This window comes from Leiobunum rupestre, chromosome 4 (assembly GCF_980474605.1).
Source record: "Leiobunum rupestre chromosome 4, qqLeiRupe1.1.hap1, whole genome shotgun sequence".
Classification (NCBI taxonomy): domain Eukaryota; kingdom Metazoa; phylum Arthropoda; class Arachnida; order Opiliones; family Sclerosomatidae; genus Leiobunum; species Leiobunum rupestre.
In genome coordinates this window covers 54,561,432-54,577,371 of record NC_143387.1, presented here as the reverse complement: position 1 = coordinate 54,577,371, position 15,940 = coordinate 54,561,432, and the positions used below count along the sequence as shown (strand labels likewise).

The following is a 15,940-nucleotide window of genomic DNA, read 5'->3' as shown; positions in this document are numbered from 1 at the left end:
AATTCCCAAAGCCTTCCATTATATTATTGAAATATTAAAATACATTAGCTAAAAAACACACATAATAAACCACAGTCATTTATTAAAAATTTATTCGTTAAACACTATCACAATAAAAAGGCATATCATTTTATATACATGAATCAATTAAAATTTATTATTTTTCTGAAGTAAATTACGTTTCATTTGTATCTTTAAATACCCAAATTTTAGTGGATAAAACAGAAAAAAAAGGCACTTTTGAATGGTATTTGGAGATAAATTATGTACTGTACCTCCCTTCTATATCAAAACCAAAATCGCTATTGGGAATGAATATTTGGCATTTTTAACATCACATTTTTAAGAAGAATAGAAAAATAGACAAGATACACTTCGGGCTGATTTAGATTAGAAAAAGTATTTTTATGAAAGATAGAGAAAACTTTCGTTTTGTTTGTAAGTATAAAAATAAATTTAAGAAAATTAGATTCGTTGCATTAAGTATAAATAGGAATTATTTAAAGTACATACACAACGTTTTGGTCAGCTACGGCAAAGATCAATTTATGAAATTAGTAAATTTTTCATACTGGGTTAATGTTCTATAAAAAGGGCTTACATTCTTACAAATCATTACTATCAGTAAGTTCCATTTCTCGAATGAAAGTGATTAATTTTCCCAAAAAAATGGGCAGCTACTTTATGGATGTGCCTAATTTCTTAAAACAATTTAAATAGCCCAAACTTAACCTCAGCGTTGTGATAATCAAAAGACCAAATATAAACTAATTTACAATATTTTATGAAAATTATTTTATAAATATAAATTCTTTGGGAAGATTGACCCATTTAAAAACCTATATTTTACTTTCCTTTAAATACAAGATTTTGATTTAGATTTGGTCGAAATAATTTACTTTACTTTTCATTTACTTTAAGTCAAATATTTGAAGTTGAAAAAAAAATAAGTAATTTAAATTAAGAGCTTTATACAATAGTATAAATGGTTGATTTTTATTTCGAAATATTTTAGTATATTAAATATATTTTCTTTGTCCTCTATTAAAAATAATACTTTTAAACGATCAAGGAAGGCGTAGTGATGTTGCAATTAGAAGAAACAGTAGGAACTCGTAATGATACATTACCCTCATTAATCGTCACAGCATCACCATCAAGGCTTGGCTGAGACAGTTCAACCGAATTGGAACGACTGCCTCTTATAATTAAAGAAGAATCGCGACTCCATGAAACGGAAACAACTGAATTCTCATTTTTGGCATTTGCCTTGTACTCCAAGACAGTAGATGTCACTTTTGACGGAGTCAGATTATTTTGTAGTGCTCGAACTAAGAGTCTAGAAGTAGAATAAATAAAAATTAAAACTCAATCCAAAATGGCATATTTACTAAACTTACCGTGGCAAACAAGCTAAAACTGTAACTAAAACTAGAATTAGCCAAAAATTGGCCGTGTTCATTAAATGTTGTATGACGTAGTATGGATTTTGAAGAGCAGAATCACCCAGAGCAAGTAAGTTGTAAACGACTGCAAAACCAAAAAACACCCCAACAGAAAATACAATGGCAAGCATATGAAGCACAGTCTGTTCAAATAATAAGTGTTACTATAAATATTGAAAAAATACTAAGATGTCTCTTTGGTGACATACCCAAGACTTTGTCTCTATAGAAATGTGTAGCAGCTGAACCATAACCACAGCGGTACAAATTGTGGTCCCAAACTCCCAGATACCAGTGTCCGTGTCTTCATACACCAAATGAGGGACAAAGTAAATAATTATACTCTGATACAGAGCATCAACCATATTGACCCAGAAGGAGTACTTCCTATATATTTGCGAATGCATACCCTACAAATTGATTTACATTGTTAAAATAAATCAAAATAGAGGAACTACTCAATGTTAGGACAAAATACTTACTAATGCATAAAGAGATGGTTCCTTTATTAAGATATAATCAGGAGCATCGCGATCATAAATACCCATAGCAATTGGGGGTAAGGATGTAAACAAAACATTGAAGAGCATTAGGTAAAGTTGGTCTATCATAACCTGCCCTGAAAATCCACAGAAAAACTGATACCAAAAGATGATGAAGATAAAAGACTGAAAGAAATAAAACATTGTCACTTAAGATCCTTGATACCGGACTATAAGTTGCAAAGTACATACCGCGTTTTTGTAAAAAAAGTATAAAATAGTTCTTGCTAATCTGTCATAGCACCAATGACCATGTACTAGAAGAAGCCTTTCAAGGTGTTTAAACCTGGCAATAGCAAAGTCACTGGCCATGACTGCTTGCATGCCTTCTTGGCCACTGATTCCAACACCAACATCAGCTGTTTGAATCATACTGACATCATTGGCCCCATCTCCGATGGCTAACGTTAGAACTTTTAGTTTTTCTTTGACTAGTTTGACTACCGAAGCCTAAAATAATCAAAAGGTTCAAATCAAGCTTCTTAACAATATGGCGATGGTTAGTAAAGCACCTTCTGTATAGGAGTGGCTCGGCAACAAAGGACGGAGCAACAGTTCATGGCTAGTTTGAGAAATAGTTTTTCTAGTCGTTTTTCAAGAACGAACGTCAACGTTCGTCCGTCGATAACTAAGGCACGTTGGTTTCTCTTTAAGGTATTGTCTCGAGTGAAGATGACACTCCCTCGAGTGTTACTGGCAGGGCGAGGACGGCATAAAAACACAGAGTTGAAGAAGGACGCAAATGATGAGAAGAACGAATCTTTACGATTCTCGTGACTAATTTCCCTTTCGATTTGCTCAAGATAGAATCTCAGCGTATTTTCGGCTGTATCCTGCATAATATATAAAATTATAAATACCCCTTTTCAGCGGTCAAGTATGAATGAAGGTTATCTTACTCTTGAACGGGTATTTAGGGTTATGATTTCCATTCCCATTGCGAAAAGCTTGCAAGAATACGCAATATTCACAGCTGTTTCCTGCGTATTATAACATTATTAAATTTAAAGTTCAAACCTACAAGCATGGTTATGGGCTCACTCACTTGTTTATCTCCCGTAAGTACCCAAACTGAAATCCCCGCAGCACGAATATTGGCAATGGCTTCGGGAACTCCATCTTGCAGTCTATCTTCAATCCCCGTTGCTCCAACTAACTCCAACTCCTTCTCAATCTTGCAGGCTGATTTGTAAAAACGATGTTCTCTTTCTTCCGTGGCCAGTTCAACTTCCCGGTGCTCGAATGCCCAGCTCTCATAGACATCCGGCGAAAGGACGCGTTTGCCCAAACAAAGAATTCGAAGCCCAAGTCGACTGTAGTTGTTAAGATGGTTTTGAGTCTTGCTAATCATATACTGAATTTCCTGGTCGTGCGTTCTGCCTAGCAAAGGCAGTACCGTAGAATCAGCACCTTTACAGAACAGTATTCGTTGGCACGTGTAAGGATGCTGCAAAATAACAGACATCCGTTTTCGAACAGCGTCGAATGGAAGGACGTGAAGTACTCTGTATTCAATAACGCCTTCACCTGATTCAAAGAAGCAAAACGACATTTACTTTATATGAATAACGATAACTATTAAATATTTACAACTAACCTGGCAAACAAACTTGAATAGAATCGAGCGTGCGTTTCAGCAGACGACAGCCATATTTAAACGCGGCTTCGACTAAGGCAATTTCGTCCGGACTTTCGCCCTCATAGAAGGGTTTAATTTCCTTGGGTGATGGAGGCGTTGGAGACGGGGTAGTAGCTCTGTGTCCGCCTAGCAGAGGTATGGGAAGACGGTTGGGCTTCCTAGTCGGGGTAGATGCGGCGGAACTCGGCGGCGTCTCGCTGTTAATCAGTTTCGTATAGCGATCTTGGGGTGTCGTAACGGCACTTACGGGGACGTTATTAAAACTACCAGGCGTATTTGGCAACGACGGGAAAGAAGAGTTAGAGGTCAGAGAGTTGGTATTTGTCATAATGTAGCCACTCGAGTTCATCTACAAGGGTTAAAGTGACCGAGTTAGGCGATAAAACACGTTTAGGATAAAGTCGGAGACTAAAATTTTATTTACCTGATCCATATGAGGATGCTTCGAAACAACTACAGTGTTACAGACAGCCATTAGTAGGAAAAAATCCTGAATTCTTTGGCACTCCGGCGTCAAATGGACTTGACCATTGGGGTCAACTTCAGCCGCCTGATGAAGCTGCATATCCATACCCATGACGCAGTCTTGGAGAGCCGCGTTGATAATCATGGGACGGGCAGCCTAACAAAGTAACCTAATTAGCCACCGAAAATATATATTTGGGATCAAAGGTCGTACCTTAACAGCGCGTTCCTGCTCGGTCGGGTTGCTGTTGCGTTTCGTGTGTTTAAAGCCGTGATTGTAGTCGACACCACCGATCGTACATCTCCGGAAGACCATTTGATTTTCGGTCAGTGTTCCCGTTTTGTCCGAGAACACGTATTGAACTTGGCCGAGGTCTTCGGGTATGTTAAGCGCCCGGCATTCGACTCTCTTTTTGGAACGGGCGTCGTACAGTTCCGAATCTTCGTGGATGTGAAAAACTTGCCCCAACTTGATCAACTCCAGGGTAACGTAGAGAGACAGTGGTATCATTACCTTCGGGTTAAAACCAAATGGTAAGTACGCGAAAGTGTTTCGGAAGCGCGGCGCGGCCAAGTACCTGCAATATGATCAAGAAGGTCCAAAAATTGACAAAACCCTGTAAAGGAGGAGAGCTCCAGAAAGTGTCGTCTCTCAACTTCAGGAATGGAATGGTTTCGTTACGGTCCCACGTATTTAACCACAGAGCGTTGCCCACGGCCCCGGCGGAGCAGAGAGCCAACAGGATTATAATGCACCACACCACATCTCGGTTCATGAACCGCTCCAATTTGCTTCGTTTGTGACGGGGTCCGCCGTTGTTCAACATGGCTTTCGTTTCGTGACCTGACAGCGGGGAGATAAGTGTCAATCCTAGCATTAACATAAGTCTATATTATTGTTCCATAAGTTTGTCACTTTGTGGAATATTTTACTGAGAGCTAGTAACGGAGTGACGTCATCACCAGACGAAAATCTCCCCCCTAGCGAGGCGCTGTCAAAGACTACGTGTGACGCGTTAGCAAGCGGACGCCAAACAAAGCCCGTAATGCAGTCTGTCTTGGGTACGTTCAGTAACGCAAATCTGGGAAAAATCGGTTTTTGGTTGATGTTTGCTTAATGAGCGCTTGTCGTCATAGTGACGTAGGAAGTTACTGAACGGTGGTATTTTTAGTCAGCGCTGTTTTTAAAGATGGCGGCTATAAATGTTACGGTGCCCGAAAATCAGAGGAAGCGAAAAATATTTTTAATAATTAATGAGTTAGTAAATGACGAAATTGTTGACGACAATATTCTTTATTGTTACAACGATCAGTCTTTTATTAAAAAAGCGGAAAAGACCATTGCAGTAGCTGAGGCATTCCAGTTAAATGATAGGCCTTTGACCAAACCAGTAGAATTGTTGTAACTCCTCCGCCAGCTAAACGGTAAACACCGACGCGTGTGACGTCAAGACATAAAAAAAGAGCTTTTCTCCGAGATGGTTTTTTTGATGAACATCGGATGCCCATCGTGACGTCAAATCGGAAACGCGAAAAACCGTACAGTAACAAAATGTTGGCATCGATTACTAATCGATGTTTTTGAAGAGCGTTACTGAACGTACCCCTTGTGAATAGCTCTCAGTAAAACTTTTGCACGTGAAGAATGGGACGTGTTACACTTATGTAACATTATTATACTCTAATACCAATAAGCGTGTCTTACCCGCGTAAATGACAATTCCTTCTACGAAATCGGTATTTTTAAGAACGCAGTCCCTCAATAATAAATTGTCCGTTCCAATTGGGGTTCGGATATTCGGCGTATTTTCATCGAATCTGTTTAAAAAAAAATGACAATTTTATCTCCGTAACTTATCTTCCATCCACAGAAGTGAAGCTTATAGGAGCTCAACTGCTGTGGATGGCGCAGCTGGCAAGTTTAAAATAACGCGAAGTCCCGAGAAAAAATGTCAAAGACGTACATAAGGCCATAAAACCTATAGATCATGTTGTTCGGAACATCGTATTCGACTCGGCACGTGAAGTTCGAAGGTTGAAAATCTTCTTTTTGCTGCATTTATAATAAGCATTCGTTTGATACGGGATGATTTGAGAGGGTATTATTTGTCGGACCATACCATGGAATAGGTACCCCGAATGACCTCTCGCTGTTTGAGGTTGCTTTCGCCGTCGATGTTGGCAGTCTCGAGATAGCACAAACCCTGCTCGTCGCTCGATCGCAGCAACAGAATATCGGCGGGAATGATCTCGTTGCAGGACAAGTGAATGATGTCTCCAACCGTCACTTCTTTCCATAATTTCTTGACGTAACGACCGAGTGATCTAATAAAGAATTCAAAATTGTAGGTAAATGCGAAGAAAATATTTAGCAGGTACGCGAATTCAACTATCCCACTGGTTACAGTGGCGGCGCTAGGGGTTAGGCCAGGTAGGCCACTGCCTACTTTAAAATTTTGAGGGGCCCCAAAATCACCCTATAAGTGGCTCCAAATTGATCTAGAAAGGGTCTCAAAATTGTCCCAAGAGATAAAATTATTTATAAATAACAATGAAACAATTGTCGATAATGTTTTTAGAGATTTTTTGAGGTATCTCCTAGTAAATAAAACCAGTTCTGTTATATTTGGACTCGTTTTACCGTTGTTAGATTTTTTTGTTCGTCATGTACATCACACTACTTTATTTTATTGAAGCATTTCGTTAAGAAAAGGGGGGTCCCGGGTCGGGGGCCCATTTATTTGGTTTGCCTACCCTCGCAAAAATTCCTGGCGCCGCCAGTGACTGGTTATTGGTCTGTGGTTCCCTTTGATTCGGAACTCGAGTACGGGTAACAATTGGAGACCTTACTAGTACCATATGTAATATAATCACTCATAAGTATGCCATAAAAGCATTTTCGTTAATGAAACCTTGTTCACGGGATATGACGTAAATTACGTCACTTACAATTCCGTGACGAAATACGAGTCATCAACTTTACTGATGGGAAACGGAAGTTAGTGAGAATTCCTCGCGCGTTTCTGCCTTTGCCCATGTCAAGTTAAGTTCGTGCCTCGCGATCACATGATTTCATTTCCACGGTAACCTTTTCAATAGCGCAAGGATTATAAGCATTTTTGCATTTTTGGGTCTCATTGAATTTTTTTCAATGGAAATGTTATACAGAGGCATACTTACGAGTAATTATGTTACATATGCTAGTACCAATTAAGGGCAAGGACATTTTGACAATGTACACGGTAAATGAAACGGTTCAGTAGCTGACTATAAAGATCGATTTCCCTTCGACCGAGATAAATCTGGTAACCCTGCAGTGAACCACCACGCCAAATATTCGTGCCGTTACGAGGTTTGGCCTTCGAGGTTTCGACGTCTAAATGCATCCCAATCATTTATTCCGTCATTCTCACAGGTGTGAAGTGTTTCTCTATAAAACATACGGCGTACAAATATTTAACATAAAAATTCGGAAAATTTAGTTGCCAAGGTATTCGTAACTACATTTACAAAGCGATTTTAGATAAGACCGAAAAATTGTTTAAGATTAAAAATTAATCCAACCTAACCGAAATTTTTTATAACTTTTATACGGTTTGCCACACCGACTTAAACGTTTTTTTAATTTTTGATTTAAATCACCAATTATATTTCAATGTATTTTACAAAATTACTTTCAGTAGCAATACCAATTCAGAGTAAACTAAATTATATGTTGAAATTAAAATTAATTAATACTAATTTCAATACCCTAAAATTATTCGTCAAATTGTGAAGCAAAAAAAACACAAAATGTTTAAAAAATGAATAAAATAAAACTTATTCAAATTTAACAAAACGATTTAAAAATAAAAAGTTTGAAAGAACTCACTTGCGAATAAGAATTAATAGACTTATTTAAATTTTAATACTTCATAAAAAATCTGTATAAAAGACCAAAAAGTTGAAGCAACTATTCATTACGCAACCATTAAAAAGGACATTTTATACTTTTCTATATTAAATATTTTTTTTTGGTTGAAAAGAGGCAAATGCTACTTCCTTCGTCATAAAGGCATAAACAGGGGATGTAGAAGCTATCAGTTACGGTACGTAAAATTTACTCAGCATTATAACCGTAGAATAATGTAATAAAAAAATAAAAAACCGCTTAAACACCAAAAGGGGAAAAACTTTAATATTTCGGATTTAAAAAGTAGACCGGCTACGGGCAATATATAAATTTTTTTTAAGTAGAAATAGTTTAAAAAAATTAATTGATTTATGGCATAGCAATGTTTGATTGATGAGGTCAATTGGAAAGTATTTCGTAAAACCGGGGAAAACCGATAGCTTACGATAGTCCCATTTACGGCCTTCTATTTAGGAAAATATTTAAAAAAATACACACATTTTACGATTAAGAAAATAAGTTAACGTTACAATGAAATTTCTTTGTAAGCGGGATTAAGAGAAGGCAGAAGACATTACGACAAAATTTAATAAACAATATCAGAGACTGTTATTTTACGCTCGTTTCTTTTATGAAATTTGTTTATGGGCGCCTTCAAAGAGTAATTCCAACCATATGGCCCTCGGGTTTTCCCCTTTGTTTATTTTCTCTCGAATTTAATTTTTGTTTGGATAAAGATTTATTTTAAGGGTTTCGGAAAACACCTGGTCACGGTTTAGGAATCTAATCGGGTCACGTAGACTAACTCTTTCGCGATATAGTCTATGGAATCCGCCATAGTTCAAAGGTGAAAATAGATTGCGTTACATCGACTATACACGAATGAAGGGACAAAATCTGTCTAGCGTTAAATGTCACACTTCATTACCCACCGACAAAAAACGGTTTCTGGTTCAATAGGCCGTTAAAAATAGTATTGGCTTTCACTATACTTTACGTAGAGTTAGGGTTCCATTCGTATCAAAATATTGATTACGTCATAACAGTATATACAGTATATCTCAAGGCGATTATTTCTTTCGAAGTTATTTTGAAGCGTATACCTACGTATTACCTAGGTGGTGGAAATTTAATTTAATAAATCAGGTTTTTATTTATACAGGGTTGCCACAGTTTTTTCACAATCAAATTCCCTGACTTTTCCAGGTTTTCCCTGACAATTTCCGAAGATTTTCCCTGACTTATTTTGTGCCAAGATTTTGTATGTTTTAACCTATATTTTAGTAAAAGTTTCCTATTTGCAACCGAAATTAAATTCCCTGACATTTCCCTGATTTTTAGACTAATTTTTAAAATTCCCTGACTTTTATATCCATATTCAAATTCCCTGACTTTTCCAGGAATTCCAGGTTTTCCAGGTACCGTGGCAACCCTGTTTATAGTTAGGGAGAATGACTATCGTAGCTGTACGCCATGACTCGGACTCTGGCTCACCTCATTTTTAGGTTACATTTTTTGGGGCTGGGCGCGGGCTCACCGCCTTCTTTTAGGTATCCATATAAGCTGGGCTCAACTCCTATTTTTAGGTATCTATCTTTTTTAGTTGGGTTGGGTTCGGGCTAACCTCCTACCTTTAACCGAACACCTTTTTGAGCTGGGCTCGGGGCTCACCTCAGACTTTTAGGTAAATAACATTACGCACTGAGCTCGCGGCTCAACTCATACTTTTAGGTAAATAACATTTATCGCTGGGCTCGGGCTTACTGCCTACTTTTAGGGCTGGGCTTGGGCTCACCTACTTTTAATCGAACATATTTTTGAGCTGGGCTCTGGGCTCACCTCATACTTTTAGGTAAATATATTTTCGCGCTGGACGGTGGCTCCATGGACTGTAAATTTTAGAGGACGAGTAAAGCGTTGCCTTCCCCTGTAGAATTTTGGCTTCCCCGAGCATCAATCACTTCGAACTAGAGAGAGAGAGAGTCCGTCAAGGTCATTTGTACCACACATAGAGATAGACCCCCCCCCCGCATGTTATCTGGAAATCTGGCCGACCGAATGACACGCGCTTTAGTTTTTTTTATGACCTTGAGCGACTCCCGTCAGCCTGATCGGTGAACGGGGCGTAAAATACCTCGGGAATACCGGTCCTCTAAAATTTACAGTCCGTGGTGGCTCACCTACTTTTAGGTATCCATCTTTTTGGGTTGAGTTCGGGCTCACCTCCTACCTTTAATCGAACATCTTTTTGAGCTGGGCTTGAGGTTCTCCGCCTACTTTTAGAGCTGGGCTTGGGCTCACCTACTTTTAATCGAACATATTTTTGAGCTGGGCTCTGGGCTCACCTCATACTTTTAGGTAAATATATTTTCGCGCTGCACTCGGGCTCACCTCGTACCTTTAGGTATCCAACTTTTTGCAGACAAACATTGTGGGGTTTCGTCTCAAAGCAAGATGTCACGGACATTTAACTACACACAATCCCCCCCCCCCATGTTTCAACTATATTTTAAATATTCAATTTAAATTTGAAGAAATTTAAAATTATCTTTTAGACTTCTGCATTAACTTAACAAACCCAAAAATACTTTTATCGAAAAATAATTTTTCGAGTTACCTAGTTTTGGAAATGAAGTAGTGAAACGCGAACGAGTTAGAAAGCGCCTGTATCAATTAGCACGAAATTCAAATATGACAATAGTGCGTACGCGGGTTCTGGGGTCCCGCGAATTGACAAGAAATCTCACCGAAAAATTAAATTTGAAAACCGCCCAATTAAAATGGCCAATGCCCCACTTAAAATAAAGTTCATGCTGTAACTAAGTATAATAAATGTAGTAATAATATATTACAACGGACTTAATAAAGTGAAGCTTTAATGCTCTTTAGAAAATTATAAAGACAATTAAATATTAGATTGATCAATAGTATACACAGACACTACCGTAGTATTTTGTAACATAGTACTACTAAGACAATGAATGATAAGAATCTGTCAACGTTGCCAAATCGGATACCTAAGTTCTAACCGGGAAAATAAGGCTTTAGAACTTCGCTTTAAAAATTACTATTTATTTAAATTTAGCGTAAAATAAAAAGCGAGCGTCGGAAACAGTTGATTTCAACCGTCATTACGTTGAAATCTTTCTTTCAACGGTGGCTGGCGATGTGCAAAACTAGTTATTTGAAACAGACTCGCCGTTTCAACCATCGCAAACAATACACATATTTTGCGTAATAGTGGTATTTCTCCAAGGTCGGCGTCATTTCAAGAAATATACGGTCGTCCCCACCACCACCAACAGATAATTATCAAGCCAACCAAAAATAAAAAATAAAAAGATTGCAACATATACGTGGTCCACCTAACCACCGACCAAACAGAAGCCGCACTGTTTCAAACTGGGATTTATAAAAAGAAAATATACCGGGTATTTCAAGAGGTTATGCAAAATTTCTGTAGGGGGTGAGTTGAGAAGTATGCCTGTTTTTTTCCCCATTTTCCTACGATCGTGAGTTAAAAGAGCGCCAGAGAGCTTCAAAGTGTGGCCTACTAGCCCCTGGAAGTAGGCTGCAACATGGCCAAAACCAAGCAGCAGGGAATTTAAATGCTGTTTAAGTTTACTTATTTTACGCTGGTTACCTCGATTTGTTTACGAAGGCCATTTTTACCTATCACACGAACCCAAACCTTAATGTTCGCGTTTCCCTGCTGCTTGGTTTTGCGCTTGTTGCAGCCTACTTACAAGGAGACGACCCGAGGTGTTACACACCGATTTCGTTCAAACTCGGGGGATTGGTAGACCTTCATGTAACTTGAAAAATCCTAAAGGGAATTTATTCAATGGGCAACGGTTTTACTATGGCAACGAAAAATGTTTTGACAACATAAAATTGAAATTTTCCCATTAAAAATAACATGGGATTTGGACCGATTCCAAGGGTCCCCCCCCCCTTGTGAAAGATTTTAAAAAATTGAAAAGTTATAAAATAACAAAATTATAATTTTTTTTTTTAAATTGTTGAAAACAAATCAAAATTGATCAATTTGAACCAAATGGGTGAAAATGAACCGATATATATTAGTCTATGGCCACACTTTGAAGCTCTCTGGCGCTATTTTCACTCATCGTAGGAAAATGGGGAAAAAAGGCATACTTCTCAATTCACCCCCTACAACTCCTTAACATTTTTGCATAACCTTTTGAAACACCCTGTATATATATTTCAAAGACGCAACGAGAAACTGAAAGTTTAAAATGATTTCATGAGCCGCGCTGTGAAATAAAAAGTACATTATGTGTCCCTGCGGGGGATAGTCTATTTTACTCTCCGTACTATAACAACCGGGTACTTGCATAATCATTAGGAGAGCTTTAGAACGTTTTTTTTTAAAATGAGAAATGTTGGAAATTCCTAGAGTCGACCAGGATGTAACATTAAGCCATACTCGTATAGTCCAGCAGATTGCAAACCTGAATTCCCAATCATTAGGCTTATGTAAAAATGATGTAGACAGGAGTAGATGTGGCGAAATAAACTGTCTCGTCTGATATTTTTCAGATCCGTTATAATTTATAATTTAAAAAATTGATTAAATTTGTCATCTTTGAGGTATACCTACAATTTAATGTATGTAGGTGCTTAAATAAAACATCTTCAAGGAAATCGACAAGAAGTACTATTTCGGAGAGCTAGGACCTGCAAGATACTGTTTATATAGTGCTTGTTGGAATTATGGAAACGTCGTGATTTTGCTAAGCCTTAATATATATAAAAAACTACTTGGTTAAAAGGGAACACTTTTTATATACCAAGTATAATTTTATCGAAAATGAATTTTTCGAGTAACCTGGTTTTGGAAATAAGGTAGCGAAACGCGAACACGTTCATTAAAATTATTTTTTAGACAAACCGAATTTTTCAAGTTACGTGGTTGTCGAAATAAGGTAGCGAAACGCGAACACGTTCATTAAAATTATTTTTTAGACAAACCGAATTTTTCAAGTTACGTGGTTGTCGAAATAAGGTAGCGAAACGCGAACGCGTTAATTTAAATTAATTTTTAGACAAACCGAATTTTTCGAGTAACCTGGTTTTGGAAATAAAGTAGCGAAACGCGAACGGGTTAATTTCAATTAATTTTTAGACAAACCGAATTGTTCGAGTTGCGGTTAATTTATCTGTTTCGCCGAGCTCTACACAAATTCCTTAGGATTATGTGTAAAAAGCGTTGAAACGACGGAAATACTAAGGAAATTTCTGAATCAAATTCAACACCAAAGTGTATTAATTTACTAGTTACGCTTATAGATTTAATATTTCGAATGGTAACTTGAAAGTTTCAACAGTTACGTAAAGTTCGAAATACCGTCTACAAATAAAATTCACCTTTAAAATGTTGAAATTTTCAAGTTGCTCTTTTACATTTCGTACAATCTAAACTAATCTTATCAAATGCAGGTGTACGTTACAGCACGCCGACAAGTGACACTACCACCCACGTATGAAAAATGTACGATTGTTATTTCCAGTTGACAGCGCCTTTTCAGAAAATCGGAGAAAAACCCGCCTTTCACTAACGCTTTTCTCGCGTACGGAAATGGTAACCGAGCCTTCTCCGCCTTTTGATATTACAAAATATCTTTTTAGCCTTTTCCTCTAGTATAGAGGAAGAGGCTGTTATTTTCGCTCCTGATGTATGCGGTGGTCGTGAAGGTGAATAATACAGTGGAAGGTATAGGTCCGTATATTAGTCCCCTGGAATCGACCAATAGGCGAAACTATAAAGTGAATTTGGTCTTAACCAACTTGTTAAAATGGGAAAACAAAATCACGTGACTACCATATCACAGCCCACTTCGATTCGGAAACTCGTGTTGCTAGTTGGCCGTGCGACGGTAAAGTCAAAATTATTCCTTTCAGATACTACAGACAGCTAATTAACTTATACCTTTCTATTAAAGTTTTAAATAATAATAATTAGATAATTTAGATGAATCGATCAAAATTTAAATCGTTATTAGCAAAATAAAATGAACAATAGTTCGTAATTCTTAGGATAGATGGCGTTGCCGTTCTCCACAAAGTCACGTGACTACCATCTTTACAGCTCCTTTGGACTTTATAGATTCACCTATTCTCTTCAACGGCCCTCGATATAAATTTAATTTAGACGTCATTCGATTGGTATTAGTTCGCTCTATCTACCTATGCAAGTGCTGAACCGCGGTTTTTAAAGGGAATATAACCTGCAAAGCAATCTTTACGGAAGACCCCTTCAATTTTTCAAATTTCCCTGTACAGTGGCGCCAAATATTTTTAAAGCCAAAGGCAAGAGCGGCTAGAGCTGCCAACGTTGGTGTTCCACACCAAATACCTGAGGTTATATTCCCTTTAATCAAAGGGGTAAAATAAAGAGTGCTAGGAGGAAGAGGCTACTATAGTGGCTGTACCATCTTGTTTAAGAGTACAAAAGAGGGGAACGTCAAGTTGGAAATGGTGAATGACAAACAATAACCATAAGCCCGCTGTGGGTACGCTCTATTCTGAACTGGCCTTGAGCCATTTTGAGGCACCACCGCCGCCACAATCAGCGTCCACTAGCACTCGGCGAACCCCTCTTCGACCGAAGAAGATTACGGCGATTTCGGCCGCCGTCTTGGAAAGGGAGGAACCAGAGTTCAAAATTACTCCTTTGACTTTTTTCCCCAAACCATTTTCTTGGCGGCGTCTGTTTATTATCGAGAGGAACCGGTGCAGGGAGCCAGCATGCTTGGCGGAGCAAAGGTTATTAGTTGCGTCAAATTAAGCGACTTAAACGTAATATAAACAAAGACCTTTCCTCGCGTAAAACGCTCTCTCCCAGGACTTCAATACCATCTAACCACGTTGCATTTCATCGATTTTTTTTTTAAATTTCGACTTTATCGGCGTTCTCAGTCGATTGATTTATTTTAAAATTTTTACTTTATCGGCGTTTTCAGTTGATTGTTTTACATTGTTGAAATTAATGAGTGTTAGTCGATTAATTAATTGAAGGATTAATCCATTTCAATCGAATCATTTATTTAAAAAAATTTACTTTATTGGAGTCTTCAGTTAATTGATTTACATTGTTGGAACTAATGAGCGTTAGTCGATATCAACTTCGATTAATTTCTTTAAATTTTGACAATCAGCGTTATTATTTGATTGATTTAAATTGATCGAATTAACGAGTGTTGGTCGATCAACCACTTTCTTGGATTAATTTTTTTTTAATTTTAGCTTTATCGGAGTCCTTATTTTATTGATTTTAATTGTTCGAATTAATGCGTTTTTGTCAAATAAATATTTTTATTAAATAATCAGCTAGGCTAATACACAAGGCACATGACCACCTTAGACCCAAGTCATCTAGCTGCTTTTAATTCATTTAAACAGGTGGCTGGGTTACATTGCATAGTTTATTAATGTATTGATATTATTAGATTTCAATCACCATGGGGGAAAAATGTTCTTTGATCGATTACTTAGTTGAATCGACTACGGTCATGTAAGCTACTAGGTTTGTAAAGTCACAAATTAATTTACAGCATTTTTATTTACAGATTATTTCCCTAAAATGTATCGATTATAGATAAAAATATAATCCGATTACAGGATATATAAATTACACGATTAAAATTAATAGCCTTTCACAGTATAACATTGAAAATATTAGAAATTCGCCGATCAACTTAACGAACTAAAATTGATATTTACCGATCAAAATTAAAATAGATTACAACGTAAAATATTATTTTGCCACGTCATCTTTTAATTAAAAACGGCCCATAATAATGTAATCTAGCGATATCCATTATTCATAGGAAAAACGTCAAATATGTAAAAATAAAAATTGGATAATATCGGTACATCCGGATAAATTACGAACGAGGAATCAGAATTTTAAAATTTCAGCGAAGACTAGACG

At 37.3% G+C, this 15,940-nt stretch overlaps 1 protein-coding gene across 1 annotated transcript in view; it reads right to left on the bottom strand.

Moving 5' to 3' along the window:
- Positions 1-89: 89 nt before the first annotated feature.
- LOC149948321 (phospholipid-transporting ATPase VA) overlaps positions 90-15,940 on the bottom strand; it is a 46,728-nt gene continuing 30,877 nt past the window's right edge. Inside the window, exons 3-17 of the mRNA XM_090173305.1 lie at positions 6,212-6,416; positions 6,056-6,144; positions 5,797-5,909; positions 4,670-4,935; positions 4,306-4,605; positions 4,051-4,248; positions 3,585-3,975; positions 3,033-3,514; positions 2,887-2,967; positions 2,500-2,820; positions 2,180-2,437; positions 1,928-2,113; positions 1,655-1,855; positions 1,401-1,588; positions 90-1,339 (exon numbers count right to left, since the gene is read on the bottom strand). Coding sequence (XP_090029431.1) covers positions 1,060-1,339; positions 1,401-1,588; positions 1,655-1,855; positions 1,928-2,113; positions 2,180-2,437; positions 2,500-2,820; positions 2,887-2,967; positions 3,033-3,514; positions 3,585-3,975; positions 4,051-4,248; positions 4,306-4,605; positions 4,670-4,935; positions 5,797-5,909; positions 6,056-6,144; positions 6,212-6,416 — 3,559 coding nt within the window. The 3' untranslated portion in view covers positions 90-1,059. The remainder of the gene's footprint in view (positions 1,340-1,400; positions 1,589-1,654; positions 1,856-1,927; positions 2,114-2,179; positions 2,438-2,499; positions 2,821-2,886; positions 2,968-3,032; positions 3,515-3,584; positions 3,976-4,050; positions 4,249-4,305; positions 4,606-4,669; positions 4,936-5,796; positions 5,910-6,055; positions 6,145-6,211; positions 6,417-15,940) is intronic.